The sequence below is a fragment of the Nematostella vectensis genome, chromosome 14, assembly GCF_932526225.1.
Source record: "Nematostella vectensis chromosome 14, jaNemVect1.1, whole genome shotgun sequence".
Lineage (NCBI taxonomy): Eukaryota > Metazoa > Cnidaria > Anthozoa > Actiniaria > Edwardsiidae > Nematostella > Nematostella vectensis.
The window spans coordinates 10,611,626-10,631,810 of record NC_064047.1 but is presented as its reverse complement, the minus strand read 5'-3'; the positions used below and the strand labels follow the sequence as shown (position 1 = coordinate 10,631,810).

General features: G+C 41.3%; 2 protein-coding genes across 3 annotated transcripts in view; both read left to right on the top strand.

Moving 5' to 3' along the window:
• Positions 1-20,185, top strand: part of LOC116618315 — a 66,415-nt gene that overhangs the window by 28,744 nt on the left and 17,486 nt on the right. The window lies entirely within an intron of this gene.
• LOC5503161 lies at positions 3,470-20,016 on the top strand. Its single transcript, XM_032371449.2, has 7 exons — positions 3,470-3,830; positions 4,437-4,651; positions 16,272-16,472; positions 17,498-17,652; positions 18,425-18,610; positions 19,409-19,594; positions 19,894-20,016. Exons 1-6 carry the CDS (start codon positions 3,718-3,720, stop codon positions 19,511-19,513), a joined length of 975 nt encoding a protein of 324 aa, XP_032227340.2. The 5' UTR covers positions 3,470-3,717; the 3' UTR covers positions 19,514-19,594; positions 19,894-20,016.

Sequence of the window (20,185 nt, the reverse complement as noted above, 5' to 3'; positions counted from 1 at the left end):
GCAAGCGTCGAAATCTGTTTTGAACAAACTTTAGCTTTGCATCGACGGCAAATGGCGTTGTAAGCTGGACAGTTTCCCCTGTCATGTTGCAGCCCACAAAATCGACAGGAATTTTGGTTCCTGTCGAAACGGCTCGGTCTAGCACGCGCTTGAACTGAATCGACGTTGCTAGTTTCTTGGCGATCTTCAGGCTTCGTGATCAGCCTCGATTGTTCGATGGCTTGTTCGGAGGCAAGGCAAAGATTGATCGTTTTGGTGAGTGTTAATTCGGGTTCCCGTGAAAGACGTTCTCTTAATACAGGGCTGTTTGTTCCTATATCTATCAAGTCTCGTATCAGCGAGTCCTTAATCTCTCCAAATTCACAAAGTGTGGCCTTGTGGCGAAGCTCTGTCAGAAAGACATCGAATGGTCGATCGTCTTGTGTGGTGGTCCGAAAAATGTAACGTTCGTAGGTCACATTGGTTCTTGGCATGCAATATTACTTTAAAACTTTCAGCGTGTCCTTCACCTTTCTATCTGCCAGACTTTCTGGGACATTTGGTAGCGTTTTCAGTACTCTTCAGTACTCTACTCCTTTAATCCCAGTACGCTATACAGCGTCGCCACTTGAACTTTTTCCTCTTTCGCTGTAAGATCGCTCGAAATCTCGTACAGCTCCCAACTCTCCTGCCACTCGCGCCACGTCTCCGCTAGATTTCTGCTATCTATATCAAGTTCTGAAGGCGGCTTGAATTTCTCTATCGCCCTGGACTTCCTTTATAACACTTCTGGTACCATGTTATGATCGGACTACAGGGTTCAACAAGCAACAACTTTTTTTAATAACGCACATGGCAAGCTTACATAACGGTAGTGAGTCACGTGGTGGCGTGACTCCATATATGGGACTACTCACAACAGAACTTGAAACAGCGGGCCCAAACACATGATTTTTCTTGGAGGGGTGGGAAATCCTAAAAAGTGGACCGAAGTTTTCCGGGGGGAGGGGGGCGGAGTGAGTGAGTTTTGTAATAAAAATCTGATCACCGTCGAAAGAACAAAAAGGGGTGTTTTATGCCAAGTATCTCCACGGGACGGGTTTGGCTACAAAAACTTCTGACTCATGGATTGATGACATACCAGAGTGATGTAGCTGATGCTTTATAGTTTTGTCTACAGATAGCACCGTGAGTGGACTTTTGGCCGTTGTGGGGTTTGCGTTTGCACCCCAGCGACGTAGCCAGGATTTTTAACAATAGGGTGCTCAAAAGGCTCTGTCAAGGCATTTTCTCTTGTATTTTAGATAATGTCTCATACATTTACTGTATTTGTGGCTACTAGAAGGGGGGTTCTCCACCATTATTATCATTACTATCAACTCATGACCAACAGCATCATCGTCGCAACCTTTCATACCTGGATCTCAATGTGCTTGGGTCAGAGAGAACCAATAGAGAACCACTCGAAGACGAACGTGTCCCTGCAGATCCTGAAAAGAAAAACGAAAAATGCTGAAGTTGGTAGACTGGCATAAATCTTTTTCTTATCGCCATAAGACATACAGAAAAACATATCTAAAATAAACAGAAATATTACCCGTTTCTGCTCACTTAACGATACCGTAGACCCAAATGGCTTCATTTCGGGTAATTTTTTTTTTATTATGCCATTCGATGACAATAGGCACACTCTAGATGTTAGCAAAAAAAAAATACCACCAAAATCTTAAATACTCCGCCAGATATTCAAGAAAAACCAAATTCGAACGAGTGTTGCGTTATTCTCGAAGGCGTCAATAATTCCATAATCCTGTTTACTTAAGTCAAAGTCCCACGATCAACATCCGGGGAACTTAGTTTTACGGCTTTTCCCTCTTACATCCCCTGCATACAAGCGCGTCAGTATCATCATTATCGACGTTTTATCCGAGATTTGTCCGTATTTATATCAACTCTATAAGCGTTTACTCTAAATTTTGCATAGTTGTAAACTACGCCAAGATTAAGTAAGAATCCTTGGCTTCCTTCGAAGAAGGCTAAGCGAGGAAGAAACCCCAAAATATAGAGTTGTCTCCGTTCGCGGTCTTTTTAAGTTTTCCGCGCTCTTCTTTTCTTCGGTGCAAGCTCGCTTCTGTCTAGGCATCTTCCTTCACTTGCACGACTAGCGCTATGGCATTTGAGCGCCTAAGAGTTTTCCCGCTGCGTGTAGAGCGTGCAATGTGATTGGTTGCCATACGCGGCTCTATTTGCTCTTCGTCTGTCATTACTGTCACGCTGCCTCTAATGTTTACACAACTCCAATCCCCGATATCTCGCAATCAAATTTCACCCCATCTTACTTTAAATATGTGAATACAAGGTACACTTCTAACCGCCCGATTCCTGCGCAACTTGGCAAGCGTCTAGTATACATATTGTTCTGTCACACCGTGCGCGGATAACCAATAGCTTTTTTTGCTACGGACTTAATTAGCGCGTTGTAGCCAAAAAAGCAAAATTATTCCACGCCTAACTTTGACCCTTGATTATTAATCAACGAGGCTGTGTGACGTCATATGTAGACACGGTTTGTCAGTTCAGTACATGTCGAAAGATATAAAGCAGATCCCGGGAGGTTACGCGCTTTTGGTGTGTATAAATAATTCGCATGTTTAAAAGTGGTCGATTTCGCACTTCGAACCAGGCAAAAGCACTCAAAATTAAGCGCGTATAAAAATGATTATTTTAGGAAGAAAGTACAATCATTAAGCTTTAAATTGATATATGGTATGTTGGCATTTGCTTTAATGCGACGCGAGCGCGAGCGATTTTGCCGGGACGATCAGGGTAATTACGCGAGCGAGCGATTTTGCCGAGACGATCGGGGTAATTACCGCTTGGGTCTACGGTATCCTTAAGTAACATCATCGTCACGTCACAAAGACAATTTTTTTTAATTATCATAATCAGCATACAAACTGATTATGATAACGCATCCCCCCCCCCCCCCCCCCCCGGTCAGAGGAAGCCCCAAAAAGCCCGGTCTGAATAGGATTAATGTCCCTTCATCGTCCCTTCCCAGTTTAATTAAAGAAATGACGCTGATCACGTGTGATCTTGTCAGCTTGTTGTTGTATTTTTTATATAAACTAGAAAGATTTTCTATTCGCCTGAGAGTAGCGAAATCAAGCATCAGGACTCACAGTGTTCCATAGGCCCGGGAGGGGGGGGGGGAGCCTGGGTCGATATGCCAAAGCCTCAGTTTGATATTTCCCGGCATGACCTCACTCTCGGTTAGTAAGTAGTTAGTATTTCTCGGATAAGAAAAAATATACCATCGTCATATATATATATATATATATATTAGCATAAGACAATTACTGCACAGGACCAAAACAATACTAGAGGCGTATCTTACAATAGCTGTTTGTTCTAAAAAATAACTTTCACGGACGACATATTGGTACATGACCCTAATACGGGTGATTCGCTCTCTTACATCATCGTCTCTTGTGAATACCCGGCCATGGGTCAATCCCAATCCATCAATTTTTTTTTTTAATTTTTTTTTGCCCGGTCGCTGCTGTGCGAGCCCAAAAAGCTCGCTTTCCGCCCAACTTCCGCTACCCTAACATCCATCCGGGGTCTACTTTGGTGTAAGTCTACCCTCCCCTGTCGTAAATTTGTCTGTAAAGCAATCGTGAGGTCCCTATGAAGGCAAATAGGGGCACGCCTCAAGTGGTCTAGCAGCATCATCACATGCAAGAAGGTTACGGGTTGAGCCACCTGTTCATACGCAAATATTTAAACATATACGAAGACTGTCTGTCACCAGACCACACTCCCAAGACAAAGAGCAGCTGTAAGGAGAGGTAAGGCCGCAATCTATTATCTGAAAAAAAGTTCAAGTTAAAAAAAAAAGTAAAACGTTATTTTAACTTCCAAGGGAAATCGAAATTAGTTGCATTTCACGGGAGATTCAAATAATTATAGCGGGTCAATTGAAAATAATGAAGGACATTAGAAAAGGCATGTAGTATATATAAGAAAAACACGAGAAAGTTAACTGACAGAAAAAGATTCAATTTGATTGAGGGACGGACTATTAAAACATGACGGGGTAGTAGGAAATTACTAGGAAAACTGCTGAGATATCAAGTTTTAAGTAATTTATTTTTTCATGTCCCTGCCAGGCTTATAAGGGGGAGGCACTTATTTCAAAATCTGTTTAATCTCTAGATATTTTTTTACTAAAATCCTCCCAGAACCCAAACAAAACACACAAAAAACTTTTATTGATAAGGTGTGGCTGCATGGATTGTCACCAAGGCTCACTCAAAAGCCAACAACAAGGAAATCACAAGAACAGAAATGTTATTGAACCAGCCCTCCCTCTCCTATATCTAAATCATGTTACAATAAAAGGGAATGAAATAACTAAGAAATTTCAGTAATTTATTGATATATGATTGCCCAAGAATGGCACGAGCGTCGTCCCGAAGAGCGTTGTTTCTCTGTTTACTGGTTCTGCTGCAAGAGTTTGGTCCCGCACACTTTGCCAAACTCGCGCAAAATGACTTCCTCAGCGACCGGGAATTCTTGGACAGCGAGGATGAGGATAACGCTGATGACCAAGAGACTGGAAGCAACCTTGTGCCACAAACCCCAATAACTCAGACATCTGCAAAGAAAAGTAAGAAAGTAATTGTTACTGGTCAGTAAACATACTTTTTCGAATTTCTACATCTTAACCCTATTAAGACCGGGCTTTTTGTGGCTTCCATATCAAGAAAATTCAGCCAATAATTGTCGTTTTTGCCAAACGCGGTCATTTTCATATAAGGAAAAATAATGTTTTCCTTATTTGGAAAAGCTGCATGATTCTTGTCATTTTTAAGGTTGTCGTATCGCAGGGGCTTCGTAAACTTTATGACTTGTAATCAGAAGAGAAAAACAGTGGCTGTGACCATCTTTACTCTTTAGAGAAAGTATCTAAAAACGAACTAAGAATCCTCGGTACCAGACCCCCAAAACGAAAACGTTTTCTTCATATGCTCTGACCGGAGGGGGGGGGGGGGGTGGCTCTTTCGGCCCCCATCCGTAAATTTTGAACCATTGGAGCTATTTTGACCAAGTTTTCAAAGAATCATTATCTTACAAAGAGGAACAAAATAATATATTGTGTTGCCATAGCAACAAAATAGGACGTCATTATGACGTGGATATCTAAGTATTTTTCAAAAATACAAGACTGCGATAACCTACAACAACCAAATTTGGCATGGTGAATAACCATAGGAGAAAAACATGATCTGCACAGTCTGTTGCCATGGAAGCAGCAAAGTGCACATATTTCATATTAATTAGCTAAAAACTTTAAAAGAAAATGGGGAAAACCAGGGGCTCATGAGTAGTAGTCCATGGGCCAATAGCCAAAATTTTCGAATTTAGTCTCATCTCGGGGGACTGTGGCTATCATACATTTTTGTAAACCTCATTTATTCTCCTTCATTATTATCTATGATAGCCGTGCCAAAAACATAGCTGTCATGGGTAAATCACGTGATAAAGTGACGTCATTTGTGTTGTCGTCCTGTCCATTTAAATCACTTAGGGTGTTATATTTAGGGCAATAACCTGAAAAATTAAAGTCGGAATCAAAAAAGATCGAGTACGTAGCTCAACTAAATTTGTTAATGAAACAGTTGAGCTTATTTCACTGTAAATAAATGGTTGCTATGGCAAATAAAACGGTTGTTAATACTTATTTCGGGCCAAAAAGGACATAATAACTTCATCTTACAGATTTTGTTTTTCTTAAGAGTGTTGAAATACTGTAATATACTACAGCACAATCAACCAGCACCAAGAGCAAACACTTCAGGAAGAAAAATCAATGGGTAATAGATTAGAAAATATATTTAAAGATATATAGACTGTGAAATGCGGCATATTATCATGATTCATAACTCCTTCTATACATTGCTATGCCATCATTGCATTGAAATCTAAATACAATGTGGTTCGTTAAACCGAACCAATGCAACATACATACAATCATACTAACTATCAGTATCCATGAAAAGCCTTTTCACTGATTGGTTTCCATGGCAACCATGCAGCATTTGGTGTAAACATTTCTGTAACTTGATTTGCTTTTTTGTTGGTATTTATGCTAATTACATGTCTTTTGACCCCGAACGGTATTGCCTACAATGAATGACACTGAGACCTTCTACTCCTCATCTACGATATCTGTAAGTCCATCAACCTGGTCGTCCCTGCGGTTTTCACACTCTTGGGGCTTGCAGAGATCTGTTCATGCGACACCGTTCGAAACAGAGGTGCAGTTTGGAGCTACACACTTCTTCTTACATTGACACGAAAGAAGCTCCAATACTGCCATTGGTGCAGGATCCCCCGCCATCCAGTTAACCGCCAGCATTCCTTCCTGCATCCTCCAGCCCTGGCCGACTGGCGAGGGTACCTCGGGGCACCTCTGGAGACTTCTCCGCCATATTGCTGTCTGGTAATAAGCTCTGTAGCAGTGCATTCGGAGAGTATCCACACATGGAGGAAGCTGACTGGAATCAATGTCTCCCTTTTTACGCAGAAAAGACGGTATCGCAGCTCATTAACACTAGACGTTCCAGGATTCTGGTTGTAAAAGAAACACGTGAACTCCTCAAGGCTAGCAAATAGTTCCTCTGAAACTTCCTAGGAGGTACCAAGTTCCATGAAGAGCTCTAGAAACTTTGGATGCTACTTAACCAGTTTTAATGGCGCTAGCTTGCCTTTCCAGGCAAAGGCACTACTATCTATCACTATCACATCCAGTGAATGCATGAAGTCCCAGGAGGCAGCGGCACAGCGAAGGACCACGAAGTTGCACCACGCTTGTGATATTGATAAACTTGGTTCGCGCCTGTGTTCCCCACTTCATGTAGACTGGAGGCTGGATAAAACTCTTGAACGCCAGGCAAAGTAGAAAGACATCCGTATCGTCAGAGCAGGGGCGCCATTTCTAGCGGCGTGGTGTGCGTGCAGCAGCAGCCTTGTGTCCGCTTCCTCTTGTTTTGACCGCAGGTCTTCGCACAGCTCCCAGCCATGGATTGTGATTTCGTAACACTCCTGCCCACTTGTTGCATACAGTTTCTTTCATCTAATCTTTGATCTGCAGTTCCTTCTTCCACTCATCAACGACAAAGAGTATGAGTTGCTGTTTGTTACAAGAATTTTTCTGAAATCTTCTCCACAGCGGCACACGGTGCTCAGGTTGGATGTTTCGGTATTCATTGCCAATCCCATCTCCCCTCTTCTATCTCTCTGCATTCTTGATAGATATTCGTCGATAGTCATCGAAAACAACATCAATCCTGAAGCTATTAGCACCCTCGCGCAAAACCATGGAAAGCAACGCATCTAAGACTTCTCTGAACGTTTTGTGTTCATCGTTCAACCTTTGGACCATCGCCATCCCATCGACTATGCTGACCGAGCTTGAAAGAAGATCTTCAACGGGCTCTACATGCTTCTGAAGCTCTTTGGCCAGGGCCGACTTTTGGGTTTTCTTTAAACAACCATCTGGTGCTGCCAATGATCACGGTAATGGAACGAGTGGGTGGGAAAGGACTTCTTTCATGCTCAGCTGCCTTGCTTCTGCGATTATTATCATTTGCGCAAAGACTACTCGATCCGCTTTCAGCGCTATCTCTTGTTCATATGGGTAAAGGTTTTAAACTTTGCATTAGTCAGGGTATCGTGGAACTTGACTATTGGTGGGTTTGCCTCCAACCTCTCATGGCTAAATTTCCGGAAGGCCTTCTCGCCGACATCTTTAGCAGACATAAGATCCCTTTTAACTTCTTCAGATGCCAATTTACCCGTTGACAAACACAGAAGATCTTCTCCTGTTCTCTTTAACGGGTTCAACCAGCTCTCAAACGTGGCAAGCAGCGAAGGGACGTCAGCGTCGTCTCGAAGTATCCTGCTCTGCTAAAGGTCAGTATGCTGAGAACTTGAATCGCTCTGCAGATGAAGGATCTCTTTAAGGTTTCTTAAGAACATGCTTCTGTATTCCGCAACGAAGTAAAACTTGCATACCGCATTTGGCTTCAGGCTAAACCCTTTAATGCCACCAGGTGTTTGGGTGTCCTTGTTTACCGTCTCTTCACATGCTTGGTCTACTGGTATCTTCCCAAAAGGATTACCCTCTCCCACTTGTACAGAAAATCCACCAGACTTCAAGTATCTCAGCACGTCGAGGTGTTCTTCTTCGAGGTGCGGCATTTCTGACAGATACGATGAAAGGTATCTTGCATAGTTGACGTAATCATAGGCGAAACACCAAGCGATCATATCTCTAATGGCTGTCAGATGTAAGGCCCAGTCACCGCCAGGAGAATCTCGGCAAGGTCAAGGCAACTCATCCAGAATGCCGACAGGTTTCCATTAATGTTGCGAAGGAAAAGAGTGTATCTATCGAAAAGTTCTGCAACCTCGTAAAACGCTTGATCGCTCATTCGTTTGTTAAACTCAGACTCGCAGACATTATCGTGCAAGCTCTTCATACCTGCTAGTGCTTTGTCTACAACGACTTTCTTCTCTTTGCCTATCTACTCTATGAAGCCCCCCCCCCTGCCTATCTCATCAAAGCTTCATACAAAAGCTTATGCATACGCACCGCCCGATTGTACCTCCGTCCTTCCATGACAGTCCAGCGTCTTGGAATCGTTTGCCAAAAATCCCTAGTAATGGTCGCGGAACAAGATGTTGAAGCAGATCCATCCGCTGATGGTCTGATTTGCAGCGGCATGAAGGCGCACCAAAACCCACAACAGGTTCTTTTTTATGGCATTTGCTCTGAGATCTGAGGACGTTACTGCAACATATGTCCTGGGAGGTGGTCCACAACGTTCTCCTGCGTTATATAATGGAGGTTCCTCACTCAGCATTACATCAATACTCCTTCTCTTTGACTTCTCAATGTTGATGACCGGCTGTGCTGGAGGTAAATGAGGGCGGAAATGGCGAGCCTGGACCGCTATCCCATTTACACGATGCGAAGTTCCCTGTCCTGAAAGTCTCCTCTAGACGGTCGATGTTATCCCATGCCAAGGTGGTACTTGTCCAGGGTCTGATGTTCTCACGGATCGAAATCATATTCTCTGGTGTCGCGGCTAGCTTTTGAAGGCAGAGTATTTTTAAATACTGAGAATATGAAATTCCATGACCACATCGATTTAATATCTGAATCAATTCGATGTTGTTCGTACGGACGGACGGCATATGGGAGAAGTATGTGCTTCGGGGTTTGATTCTGCCACAGGTTGTACCGTATACCAAGTCCTGCCCAAAGTAATTTATAAGGCGGTCAACCCTTCGTGAAGAGGAGGCTGTCGGATCTGTTTTGCCGGTGAGTAACGTGAATAGAAATGCCTTCACATTTTCGGGGATCTGACTGATTTGGAGGCCATACCATGCTGTCCTCGGTAGAACGAATGGTGTGGCGCAGATCTAAAGAGATAGGACTTATAACTTCAACTGAGTCATCTTTGCTGGCAACCTCTTTGCGTTCTGACAGTTTCACGAATTCTTTTGCTAGTTCAAACCGAGATAGCGTCCCTGGTATAACGAACAAGCGTTTGTTGTCAAGAAGATCTTCAAATCACTGTAAAAATGATTTGAATTCGTTTTCTAGTTTTCTTCGAAGATTGCGTTTAGTGCTTTCTCTCACCTCCTGTGCTCCCAGCTCCTTCATCAGCGAAACAAGCTTCTCTGTAATATCCGTAAACCTGACGATTCGCGGGGTTTCTAATATGTGGGACCAGATGTAGTCAAACAGCTTTTCATAAGCTTTGGACTCTATAGCAGAATGTTGGTCTTCAGTTGTTTCATCGATTGCATCAGCAGGCTTACTCGGAAGGGTGTTACCCCTTCGGCAAGTAGTATGATAATGACCCTCTTCGGCGACAAGCTCACGAGAGAGAATAGCTAGAGCTTGCACTTCGACATTTCCTATATCTTATATTAGGAAGTTTTTCATCTACCGCTTCTGACAGCTCTAGCAGTGGCTTGTATTGTCTAACTTTTGCTTCTTTTAACGTTTTCCATGATTCTGTATCCTTTAATCGCGTGAGCTCTCCGTTATCGTCAGAACAGTGAATGAAACAATCGGCATTATCGATACGAGAGCGCTTTACGGTTTGGGGTGGCTCGGGATGTAATATCTTCTAGTGGACAGAAATTGAATAAAATGTAAATCTTTCAATTTAAATAGAGACCGGTAGATCGCGTCTGATAGGATCTTACAAGTGCACAACATTGAAAATTACCCACTATGTATTTTTTCCCTTCCTGACATATCTCGAATTACTGGAAGTTCGATAAATGTACATGCCAAAAAAATAGCAATTGAATTGTTAGCAGCATTAAATGCCAATATTATTAAGCAAGACACATTCAGACATATCTCTGTCCATGTTAAAACCAACAGCTTTATGTCCAAAAGAAAAAAATAGCGATGAAAACAAAATAATTGTATTACCTTGCATGGCCGCCGCCATCTTGATTACCCAGAATGCAAAGCAAAAGCAGCAAGTCTCTTGCACCTAAAAAATCATACTAAAAGCCGAATTTTTGCAGAAAAAGACTGTATTTGCAGTCAGTTCTAATTGTTCCTTCTGAATTTCGTTTTTTTCATAAATACCATTTTATTCATCATTTCGTCGCTTTTTTATCTAGAGCCCCTTTTTTATGCAGAATCGCATTTTTTTATATTACAATCATAAATTAACTAATTTAGCTACATTTTTTAAATGGCTATCATACATTTTTTTAACCCTCTCAGTGTCCTTTTCGAACTGGACATAGTGATCGTTAGTCCCCCGAAATGATACTAAAATTTTGCCTGGCCCATGGACTATAGGGGCAATCATCTGTATTATATAAATGTCACAGCGTTCCCTAGGATCAGGCTATTTTTAGACGCGCGCGCACGAACGGGAAAATTTAACTTTGACGTTGGCCGCGCGCGCAAGTGACGTGAGGCTGTACGCGCAAATTGCATAGTTAGGAAGAATGTATTTTTATATATCATCCGTCATTTTTGTTTGTTTACCAAAAGAATTGCAAGCTAGAATTCTAAGTCATAGGTAGGGTTGGACTCATATTAAAAAAGGGAGCAACAAAAAGTCAAAGTACCAAAAAGAGAACATAGCTTTTTGTCTGAGACTGCGCGTGAAGTTGAGCTCAGCCAAAACGTCAACACAAAGGTTGAATCTGATTGGCTCATCCGCGCGTCTAAAAATAGCATGATCCTAGGAAACGCCGTGACACCAATATAGTACCAGAACATGGGAAAGTTGATTGCCTCTTTATGAGCCCCTGGGAAAACTTATGCAGTGTAAATTGGTGTTCTAAGCACATGTATTTATTCATAGTCAAAAGCCCCATAATAATTAGCCTTTGCATCTGGTCCATCGACCCCGTAACCATGACAACGGTTACCGTGGCAAAGGCTATTTCATAAATGTGTTATGTCAATAAACAAATATATGCCTTAAGATTTCTAAATTGTTTTGCCTAAATGTTCCCCATTTTTACTTGAATGATTCTAACTAATTAAACTTCATATTTATGCAATTGGGCGCGTTTCCATGGCAACAACAACTGCAACTGTTGTAAGTTACTACGATCTACCACTATACCAAGCTTTATTGCTAAACCATGTATACTTCGCGAGAAAATCACTTTGTTCCGCGTATAATGCTCTAATGCTCTAATACAGCCTCTAATGGATTACTGTATAACAGTTTGGGGGGATAATCTCATAGAGCTCGACAATACGATGGTCTTACTTCAAAAAGAAATGGTACGATCACTCGATGGCGCCATTTGAAGAGCTCAACATAGAGCCTTTCACTAAACGAGCTAGGATAATCAAGTGTACAATGGTATCTAAAGTCCTTAATGGAATGGCTCCAGACCACCTTATGGCTAAATTCAAGAGATTTGCTGACGTTCACTTAAAGAACACTCGCCAAGCAAAGAACGATCTCTTGTTACCGAGGATAAAACATAATTATGGAAAGAGAACATTCGAGTACAGCGGCGCAAAACTCTGGAACTCGCTCCCACGAGAGACAAAGGAGTGTCGATCCGTTGGCTCCTTTGCTATGGCTCTCCAAAAATTAACATTGTAAATTCATGTATATAAATAATGTAAATAGATAATGTATATAGATAATGTAAATAGATAATGTATATAGATTTTTCCCAGTTCACCTAAATATCACTTTATTTATTTTTGTTTTCCCTGAGGACCACGTGTAAATTATCTGTTTAGATATTAAGTGTTACCCCTAACTATCTATAAGCCCATAGTCTTACTATCTATAAGCCTTAATTAGCCTGAGGAAGCTGACCTCTTCACAAAGGGCATATAAATATAAATATAATATAAATATAAATATAAATATATATATATATATATATATATATATATATATATATATATATATATATATATATATATATATATATATATATATATATATATATATATATATATATATATATATATATATATATATATATATATAAAATGATGGTTGAAGGCTTTCATAGAAAGTGCTCAATACTCGAAAGTAGAGCGGTGTATAGTGTTGGTTTGAGAAAAATACAAACTACATAGGTTTCCCTACAGGTCTGTTTCGTGGTTGCCCACTCATCAGGGGTTTTAATGAGAATATTCCTACCATCGTATATATACTATTAACATTGAAATTTACATAATAATAGACTGATAGTTTTAGCTAAGGCGGCAAGAGGAACAATAGCGAGTTACATAAATATGCAGGGCGGAACGTGTGAAAAATTGATAGCGCGAAAATTTAACGGTGACGGGATTAACAGTTCTAATTGTTTCGTAGCAGGGCTTTGTTTCTGTGGCGGCACGAGGACACGAGTTCATTGCGTTTATTTAGAGTTGATAGTTTGGGTTGGCAGATGATCGTCAGCTTTTCCTTGAGGCAGAGGTTGCAACGCTTAGTGGTACTGTTGTAAGCGGAGTGGGAAGAAAGAATGCGCCATGAAATAAAGTACTCAATCATGTTATCCTTGAGAGTCCAGACGTGTTTGCTGAGTTCGGTGGAGTTTCTGTGTTTGGCGTGTCGGAATGATGCGGTGTGGTTTCTGTACCTGGTCTTGAAGCTGTTTTCAGTGAGCCCGACGTATGTTTCCGAGGTGTTGTTGTCTTTTCGAGTTACGGTAGCTTGGTAGATAACAGATGTCTGTAGGCAGTTTCCGTCTAGAGGGCAGGTGTCTTTCTGTCGGCAGTTGCATGTCTTGTTGTTGGTAGTGGTAGGGGCGGAGTTGGCGATCTCGGTGGCCGACGATGCGGTGATGATGCGCTTGTTGTGGTTGTCGATGATCTGTTTGGTGTTGTTCATGCAGCTGTAACTGATTTTGATGGTGTTTCTGTTGAAGATTTTACGGAGGTGGTTGTCTTTCGGGAAGTGCTTGTCTATCAGGGTGAGGAATCTGTGGCCGATGTTGGTGCTGGTGTTCTTGCTGAAGGGCGGGTTGTACCATAGGATGTTGTTGCGTTTGCGGGTTTTTCGGTTGGTTACGGTGTTGGGATCGTAGCGTAGCGTGTAGTTGTATCCGCTATCGTCGAGTGCTTTCTGGTAAGGCGGCGCGGTCTGGTCAAAGGAGGCTTGGTCTGAAGATAGGGCAGATAGGCGTCTGTTGATACCAGCAGGGATGTTCTTGGTGATGGAGGGCGGGTGGTTGCTCTCACGGTGGACATATTGTAGCGAGGAGTTCGGCTTTGTATAAGGCTGGTGTGCATTACGTTTTAGGTCGAGGGTGACGTCTAGGAAATTGACAACTTGTTTGTTTGCTTCAATGGTGATTCGGAGTCCGTTGTTGTTGAAGATGCGGCATAGTTCCTTTTTTAGGTTTTCGGTGGCTCTGGGTGTGGCGTTGGTGATGGCTAGTCCGTCGTCGCGATAGAGTCCTACGTTCATATTGAGGTCCTGAAGTTGGGAGAGAAGGAAGTTGCCTACAAGTTCACAGGTTTCTGCGCCATCGAAGCTCCCCATCGTAACATCAAATATCGTGTTGCTTTTCTTCTGCCAGGGTGTTTGGTTGTGGACCAGGAAGGAGCTCTTGGAGTGGGTTATGATCTCTTTTTCATCAGGGGTGATTTCGTCATAGTTGGAGGCGAAGTCGAGTGCTCTTGATAGTAGGTCTTGGCTGATAGATGGGTAGAATTCTACAATGTCAAAACAGATGAAGTTGAGTTGGTGTTTGTTTTCGGCAGCCTTGAACCAGTCAATGACGGCTTTAGTGCTTTTCCATTGGTTGAAGTTTCGTTTCTTTGCAATTACGCTATTGATACGGTCGAGGATCTTTTTGCTGATTTTTCCGATTTCGGGTTTCGTGGGGTTGATGAGTCTGCAGGTAGGTTTGTTAGCGAAGTTCGGCTTATGGTCTTTGAGAGTTATGAAGGCTTGCTTGTTGGCTGTGGTGTCCATTCTATCGTCTAAATCCAGTTTTGTAGCGATCTCTTTGTTTTTCTCGTGGACAGATTGCGTTGTTTCGGAGGGTGCTTTTTTGTAGGACTTGTTTATTTCTTTTTCTAGGAGATTCTTGTAGGTAGCTGGCTCTAGTTTGTAGAAGTTTGTGGTTTTATCTGCGGGGATCAGTAGTTTAGGTTCTTTTTTAATGTTGTCGGTGTCTTCTTTTAGCTTGCCCAGGAAAGGAGTGTTCAGGTTCTTGAATTTTACTGACTGGATCATTTTTAACATGTCTTCTTCGAACTCTTTCAGTTCTTCTACAGGAGGCGGATTTTTGGTTGAGCGGAATCCATAGGTTTCTTTGGAGGTCGAGGCGGTGTCTGTGTTTAGGAAGAAGTGTGCTTTCCAGCGCATTCGGCGTAAAAAGTGTTCGGTTTTTTCAATAAGGCGTTGGAGGTAATCACTGCGAGATGGTAGGGGAATATTCTTCGTTGAGTAGTTGATGTGGAATTTTTCCATAATGAGTAGCCGTAGAGTGCTCAACAAGAAAAACTTGGAGCCTGGATAAAATGATGGTTGAAGGCTTTCATAGAAAGTGCTCAATACTCGAAAGTAGAGCGGTGTATAGTGTTGGTTTGAGAAAAATACAAACTACATAGGTTTCCCTACAGGTCTGTTTCGTGGTTGCCCACTCATCAGGGGTTTTAATGAGAATATTCCTACCATCGTATATATACTATTAACATTGAAATTTACATAATAATAGACTGATAGTTTTAGCTAAGGCGGCAAGAGGAACAATAGCGAGTTACATAAATATGCAGGGCGGAACGTGTGAAAAATTGATAGCGCGAAAATTTAACGGTGACGGGATTAACAGTTCTAATTGTTTCGTAGCAGGGCTTTGTTTCTGTGGCGGCACGAGGACACGAGTTCATTGCGTTTATTTAGAGTTGATAGTTTGGGTTGGCAGATGATCGTCAGCTTTTCCTTGAGGCAGAGGTTGCAACGCTTAGTGGTACTGTTGTAAGCGGAGTGGGAAGAAAGAATGCGCCATGAAATAAAGTACTCAATCATGTTATCCTTGAGAGTCCAGACGTGTTTGCTGAGTTCGGTGGAGTTTCTGTGTTTGGCGTGTCGGAATGATGCGGTGTGGTTTCTGTACCTGGTCTTGAAGCTGTTTTCAGTGAGCCCGACGTATGTTTCCGAGGTGTTGTTGTCTTTTCGAGTTACGGTAGCTTGGTAGATAACAGATGTCTGTAGGCAGTTTCCGTCTAGAGGGCAGGTGTCTTTCTGTCGGCAGTTGCATGTCTTGTTGTTGGTAGTGGTAGGGGCGGAGTTGGCGATCTCGGTGGCCGACGATGCGGTGATGATGCGCCCCTGATGAGTGGGCAACCACGAAACAGACCTGTAGGGAAACCTATGTAGTTTGTATTTTTCTCAAACCAACACTATATATATATATATATATATATATATATATATATATATATATATATATATATATATATATATATATATATAGGTGTAGAGCGGGATATATCTTGGTTTGTAGGAAAAAAACACGCGAACTACCGTTTCATCTCTACAAGCCTGTTTCGTGGTTGCCCACTCATCTCCTGATTTTTTTCCTACAAACCAAGATATATATATATATATATATTTGGGTGACCAACTTGTACGCGCTCCCGGCTTTTAGCCGCAAAACAAAGAAAGCAACTTACGAACCAGCGAAACAGTTACTATATCAGAAAGCGCTTATTTTCACTAATCATAACACCATTTTATTAGACTGGATCAAGAATGTCTATACAGTCGTCAAGTTTACCAATGCTGTTACTTCTGCTGTCAGCCTGACCTCCGCTATATTCGATGCCATACAAAGCTGTTGTGGTCGGTTGCCAAAAGCATGTGAATATCGCAACGAGTTTATTAAGATGAGAACTCAAGTAATAGAGCAAAGCGCCCTGGCGGACAACTTACAGCTGGAAGGTAAAGCTTACAGAAATCCCAAAGTTTTTTACTCATTAAAATCTCGGTCAGCCGCCGTTTTTCATCTTAGCAAATCCCCAAGTTTAAGTAAGCATCCATTCTCATCGGTTGATCTGGATGATTCACTGTGATATTTTCAAATTAATTTCGTAAATGAAGTTTAAAAAATTGTTTTATGTGGTTATTTCAAGATTATCTCATATGTCTTGGAACACTGAAATAAACAACAACAAATACTAGGCTTACTTAAAACGGCTTGGGAAAAGATTTTATAAAATAGAAAGCGGTGATCGTCCAATCTTTTAGGATATAAAATTTTACTAGCTTATTCTTTTTTATTTTCGCGCATCTTACATTTCGCGAGTCTTTAATTTTGCGATCGCGTGGAAAAAGGTGTTTGCAGGTCACTTAATTTCGAAGATTTGAGGTTCAAGTGACTTTTTATCGTTTTTTTTAAAAAAAAAATACGTTAACCGACTACCGAAACAAGACCAATATAATCGAAACAAAACTAAAAAGCTGTCCCATGCTTCAAAAGTCAGTATTACAGTAATACGAAGTGTTCTTGTTCTGTCGAGCCATTATTTAGTACGTTACAATGTCCTCACTAAAATATCTTAAAAGAACCTTCAACGATTTTTCTATATCCGTTAAATTTCGCGAGATCAAAGTTCGCGGTCTTTATTCTTTGAAATTGCGAGAATTGCGAAAACGGCGAATTTAAGTACGCGCGAAAATTAACCAAAATAAGGTATCTGCTATCCATTAGTGTGTTTCCACGCTAGTGAATCATCACAACCTAAGTAAAACTACTGAACATGAATTTGTTCAGAAAAGAAATGTGCTATAGATGGTGGAATCTTAAGGATCGCTATTCAGGAAAACTGAACGTGTTTTTTAAGTGCTTCATGGTCAGAAATTGCTTCGACCACACCCAATAGCTATCCTATAAGGTTTCTATGTTTTTAGTGTCGGAGTCCCCCGGGGGATTAATAATTAATGGGCTAATAATTTTCTTTTTGCAGCTCAAAATCTTCAAACTTGGGTTAAAACAAACATCGATAGATACTCTGAATTGAAGAAAGAGTTGGAGGATATTAACAGAGAGCAGGATCACATCTTAAAAGCCATGGACATCGACATTGAAATAATATTGAACAACAAAACGAAGGACATCATGGTAGGCATCCGTATTTATGTGTTTGGGCTCTGCAACTTTCGATCTTACAAAAAGGACCCTTCATTTTGTTACGATCATAAAAGTACAAAAATATTTCCTACATTTATTCATTATGGAGACGAGGAAGCCTTTGCTGGCGCAGTTGGCAGAGCGTCACTCTGTAGTGCCCGTGCCTCTCACCACTGGGTTCCGGGTTCGATTCCCGGTTCCGACGTGAGCTTTCTCCCTCAACAAAACCAACAATTTCGATCTTAGCTTTGATCCGTGGCCAGACATTGTATGGCGGCTGCATGAGGCCGCTCACTCACCCACCCACCCACCAAACCACCCACCCCCCCCACGATTATTGTTTTATTGGGCAGTGTGAAATCAAGTGTGAAATCAAAGGCAGCACAAGCTTCCAAGTTATTATTTTGAAAATAAATTTTATTTGTTAAGATGATCGCTGCCAGTGACGTCATAGCTCGTTTGCAAGAGCATGGCGACCCTCAGACAGCCTTGAAATTCAACCTCTGCTTTCTTCGCATAACAAAAAAAGGTCCAATGCACGAACAAAAAAAAAACTAAAAAGTGAGAGAACTATCTAAACATTGTTCTGAACTATTTGTATTTACCTTTTTATTTGATGCAGAGATTTGTGCTCATACGTTTTAATCGTAACTTTTCGAAGGCGGGAGCGTGCTGTAAAAATCACTCGAAGAGTATACGTATAAGCCTCTAGCGAAACGAATAGTTAACCATCGCTTACCATCCTCTACGTCCATTTTTACAGGATGCCATTAAGGCAAAAAACAACACCAGAGACGAGCTGGACTACCTGCAGGTATCCAACATGTACGAGTCAGCCATTGAGAACGCCATGAATATTGGTTTTCCCCTCTTAACTCTGTTAATCAGTGGTGGAGGAGCAGCTTACCAATTCGCCAAGAAAAGTAGAGCTCATGATGAGGTTTTCAAGGTATAACTACCAGAAGCTTATATCTACACTGAAGCCTACAAGCAAGAGCTATAATATATGGGCTTCAATCAATTGTATACAGTGATATTTTCAAAATATAAGGATTTTAGGATTTAACTCCAAAATTCAGGAATTTAAATTTCCCACATGCAAAAATGATGAGGGAAATTAAGTTTCTACATTTCCCAAATGCATTTAATAATGAGAGAAATTTAGAAAAAAAAAAAATAATATTTTTTCTTCTAAGTATTCCTCTACATCAGTGCATGCGAGACATTTAGAAGCAAGATTCTTGTCTTCTAGTTTCCACCAGGAAAATAAATAGAAGGCAACTTCCTGATTAACCCAGGAATATTTGATCCATGTCGGATGATTTTAATTGCTTCACGCATGCGTGCTAATGGGGTCAAAGAACTAAACTGCAGATAGGTAGAGCACATATGTAAATCAACTGTTTGATGTGAGAATTGTTTGTGAGAATGTTGTGGTCTCTAGCCGGGGTGAATCCAGGATTTCAAAATGGGGAGGGGATTCTTGGTTCTTGGTAGGTCACATGCATCCAACAATATTTTATCCCGTATTGGATTTGTCGTGTCAGTACCTGCCTTCTCTCAGACGTTGTTTTGTCGGCAATCGGCGCAAAATTTGGAATTTTTTTTAACTTTTTGATTTTGTTTTACTCAAAAAGGGGGGTGGTTATCCACGAAATTCACTAAATTCTCCTCGTGCCATGCTATAACTTATAATAATATCTCAAGCTTTATAACGCATATCGTTCAATTACATTTTTTACTGTAGCTCGAGAGAAGAAAGGCCATCCGACTCAAGACACCCCCCTACGCTCAAATTGCAAGACGGAAAACAAGCTTGATCAAAATTTCAAAACCAAGTACGGACAGATAAAAAACAGACTGAATACCAAGTTTGGCAGGTCGATCAGATTCGTGAAGAATATTGGCCTTGCACTATCAATCTTTTCCGCAGGTAACACTGAACTACTTCAAAACCTCTTCCTCGGGCTGTACGGCAACATCTAACGCACACTGTTCCGCAGCATCTGACGCGTACTGTACCAAAACATCTATCGCGCACCCCCCAATCTCTACCATAACACATAACATTATATCGTGCTCATTGATCGGTCAAAAGAGCTCTCTAGGATAAGAGGGTTTCATTCTTTTTGCATGTTTTAGAAGCGCAATGAAAAAGCCAGATTTCTTGTTTGATTTCAACTATTGCGTAGATACTAATAAGACTGCAAATTGATGTTTTATGATTTCCAGCGTTTGATATTTACAACGTCATCAACCAAGCTAAGAAATGCGAGGAAATACGAGATGATGCGAAGGAAGCAAGGGACACTATGGCAAAAGCTTTAGCGAAATTTGATGAAGCTATTCAGAACATCACTACTTCAAAGGAGATCATGTACTCGGTAAGAGAATACGGGAAAGCAATAGTACTTAAGAGTATGTGAAAGAGGATAGTCTTACTCTTCTCAATTGGAAGACATTCAAGAATCTGCCCTCTCTGTTCGCTAAAATACATCTCAAGTTAAATCCCTAGTAATGTAGA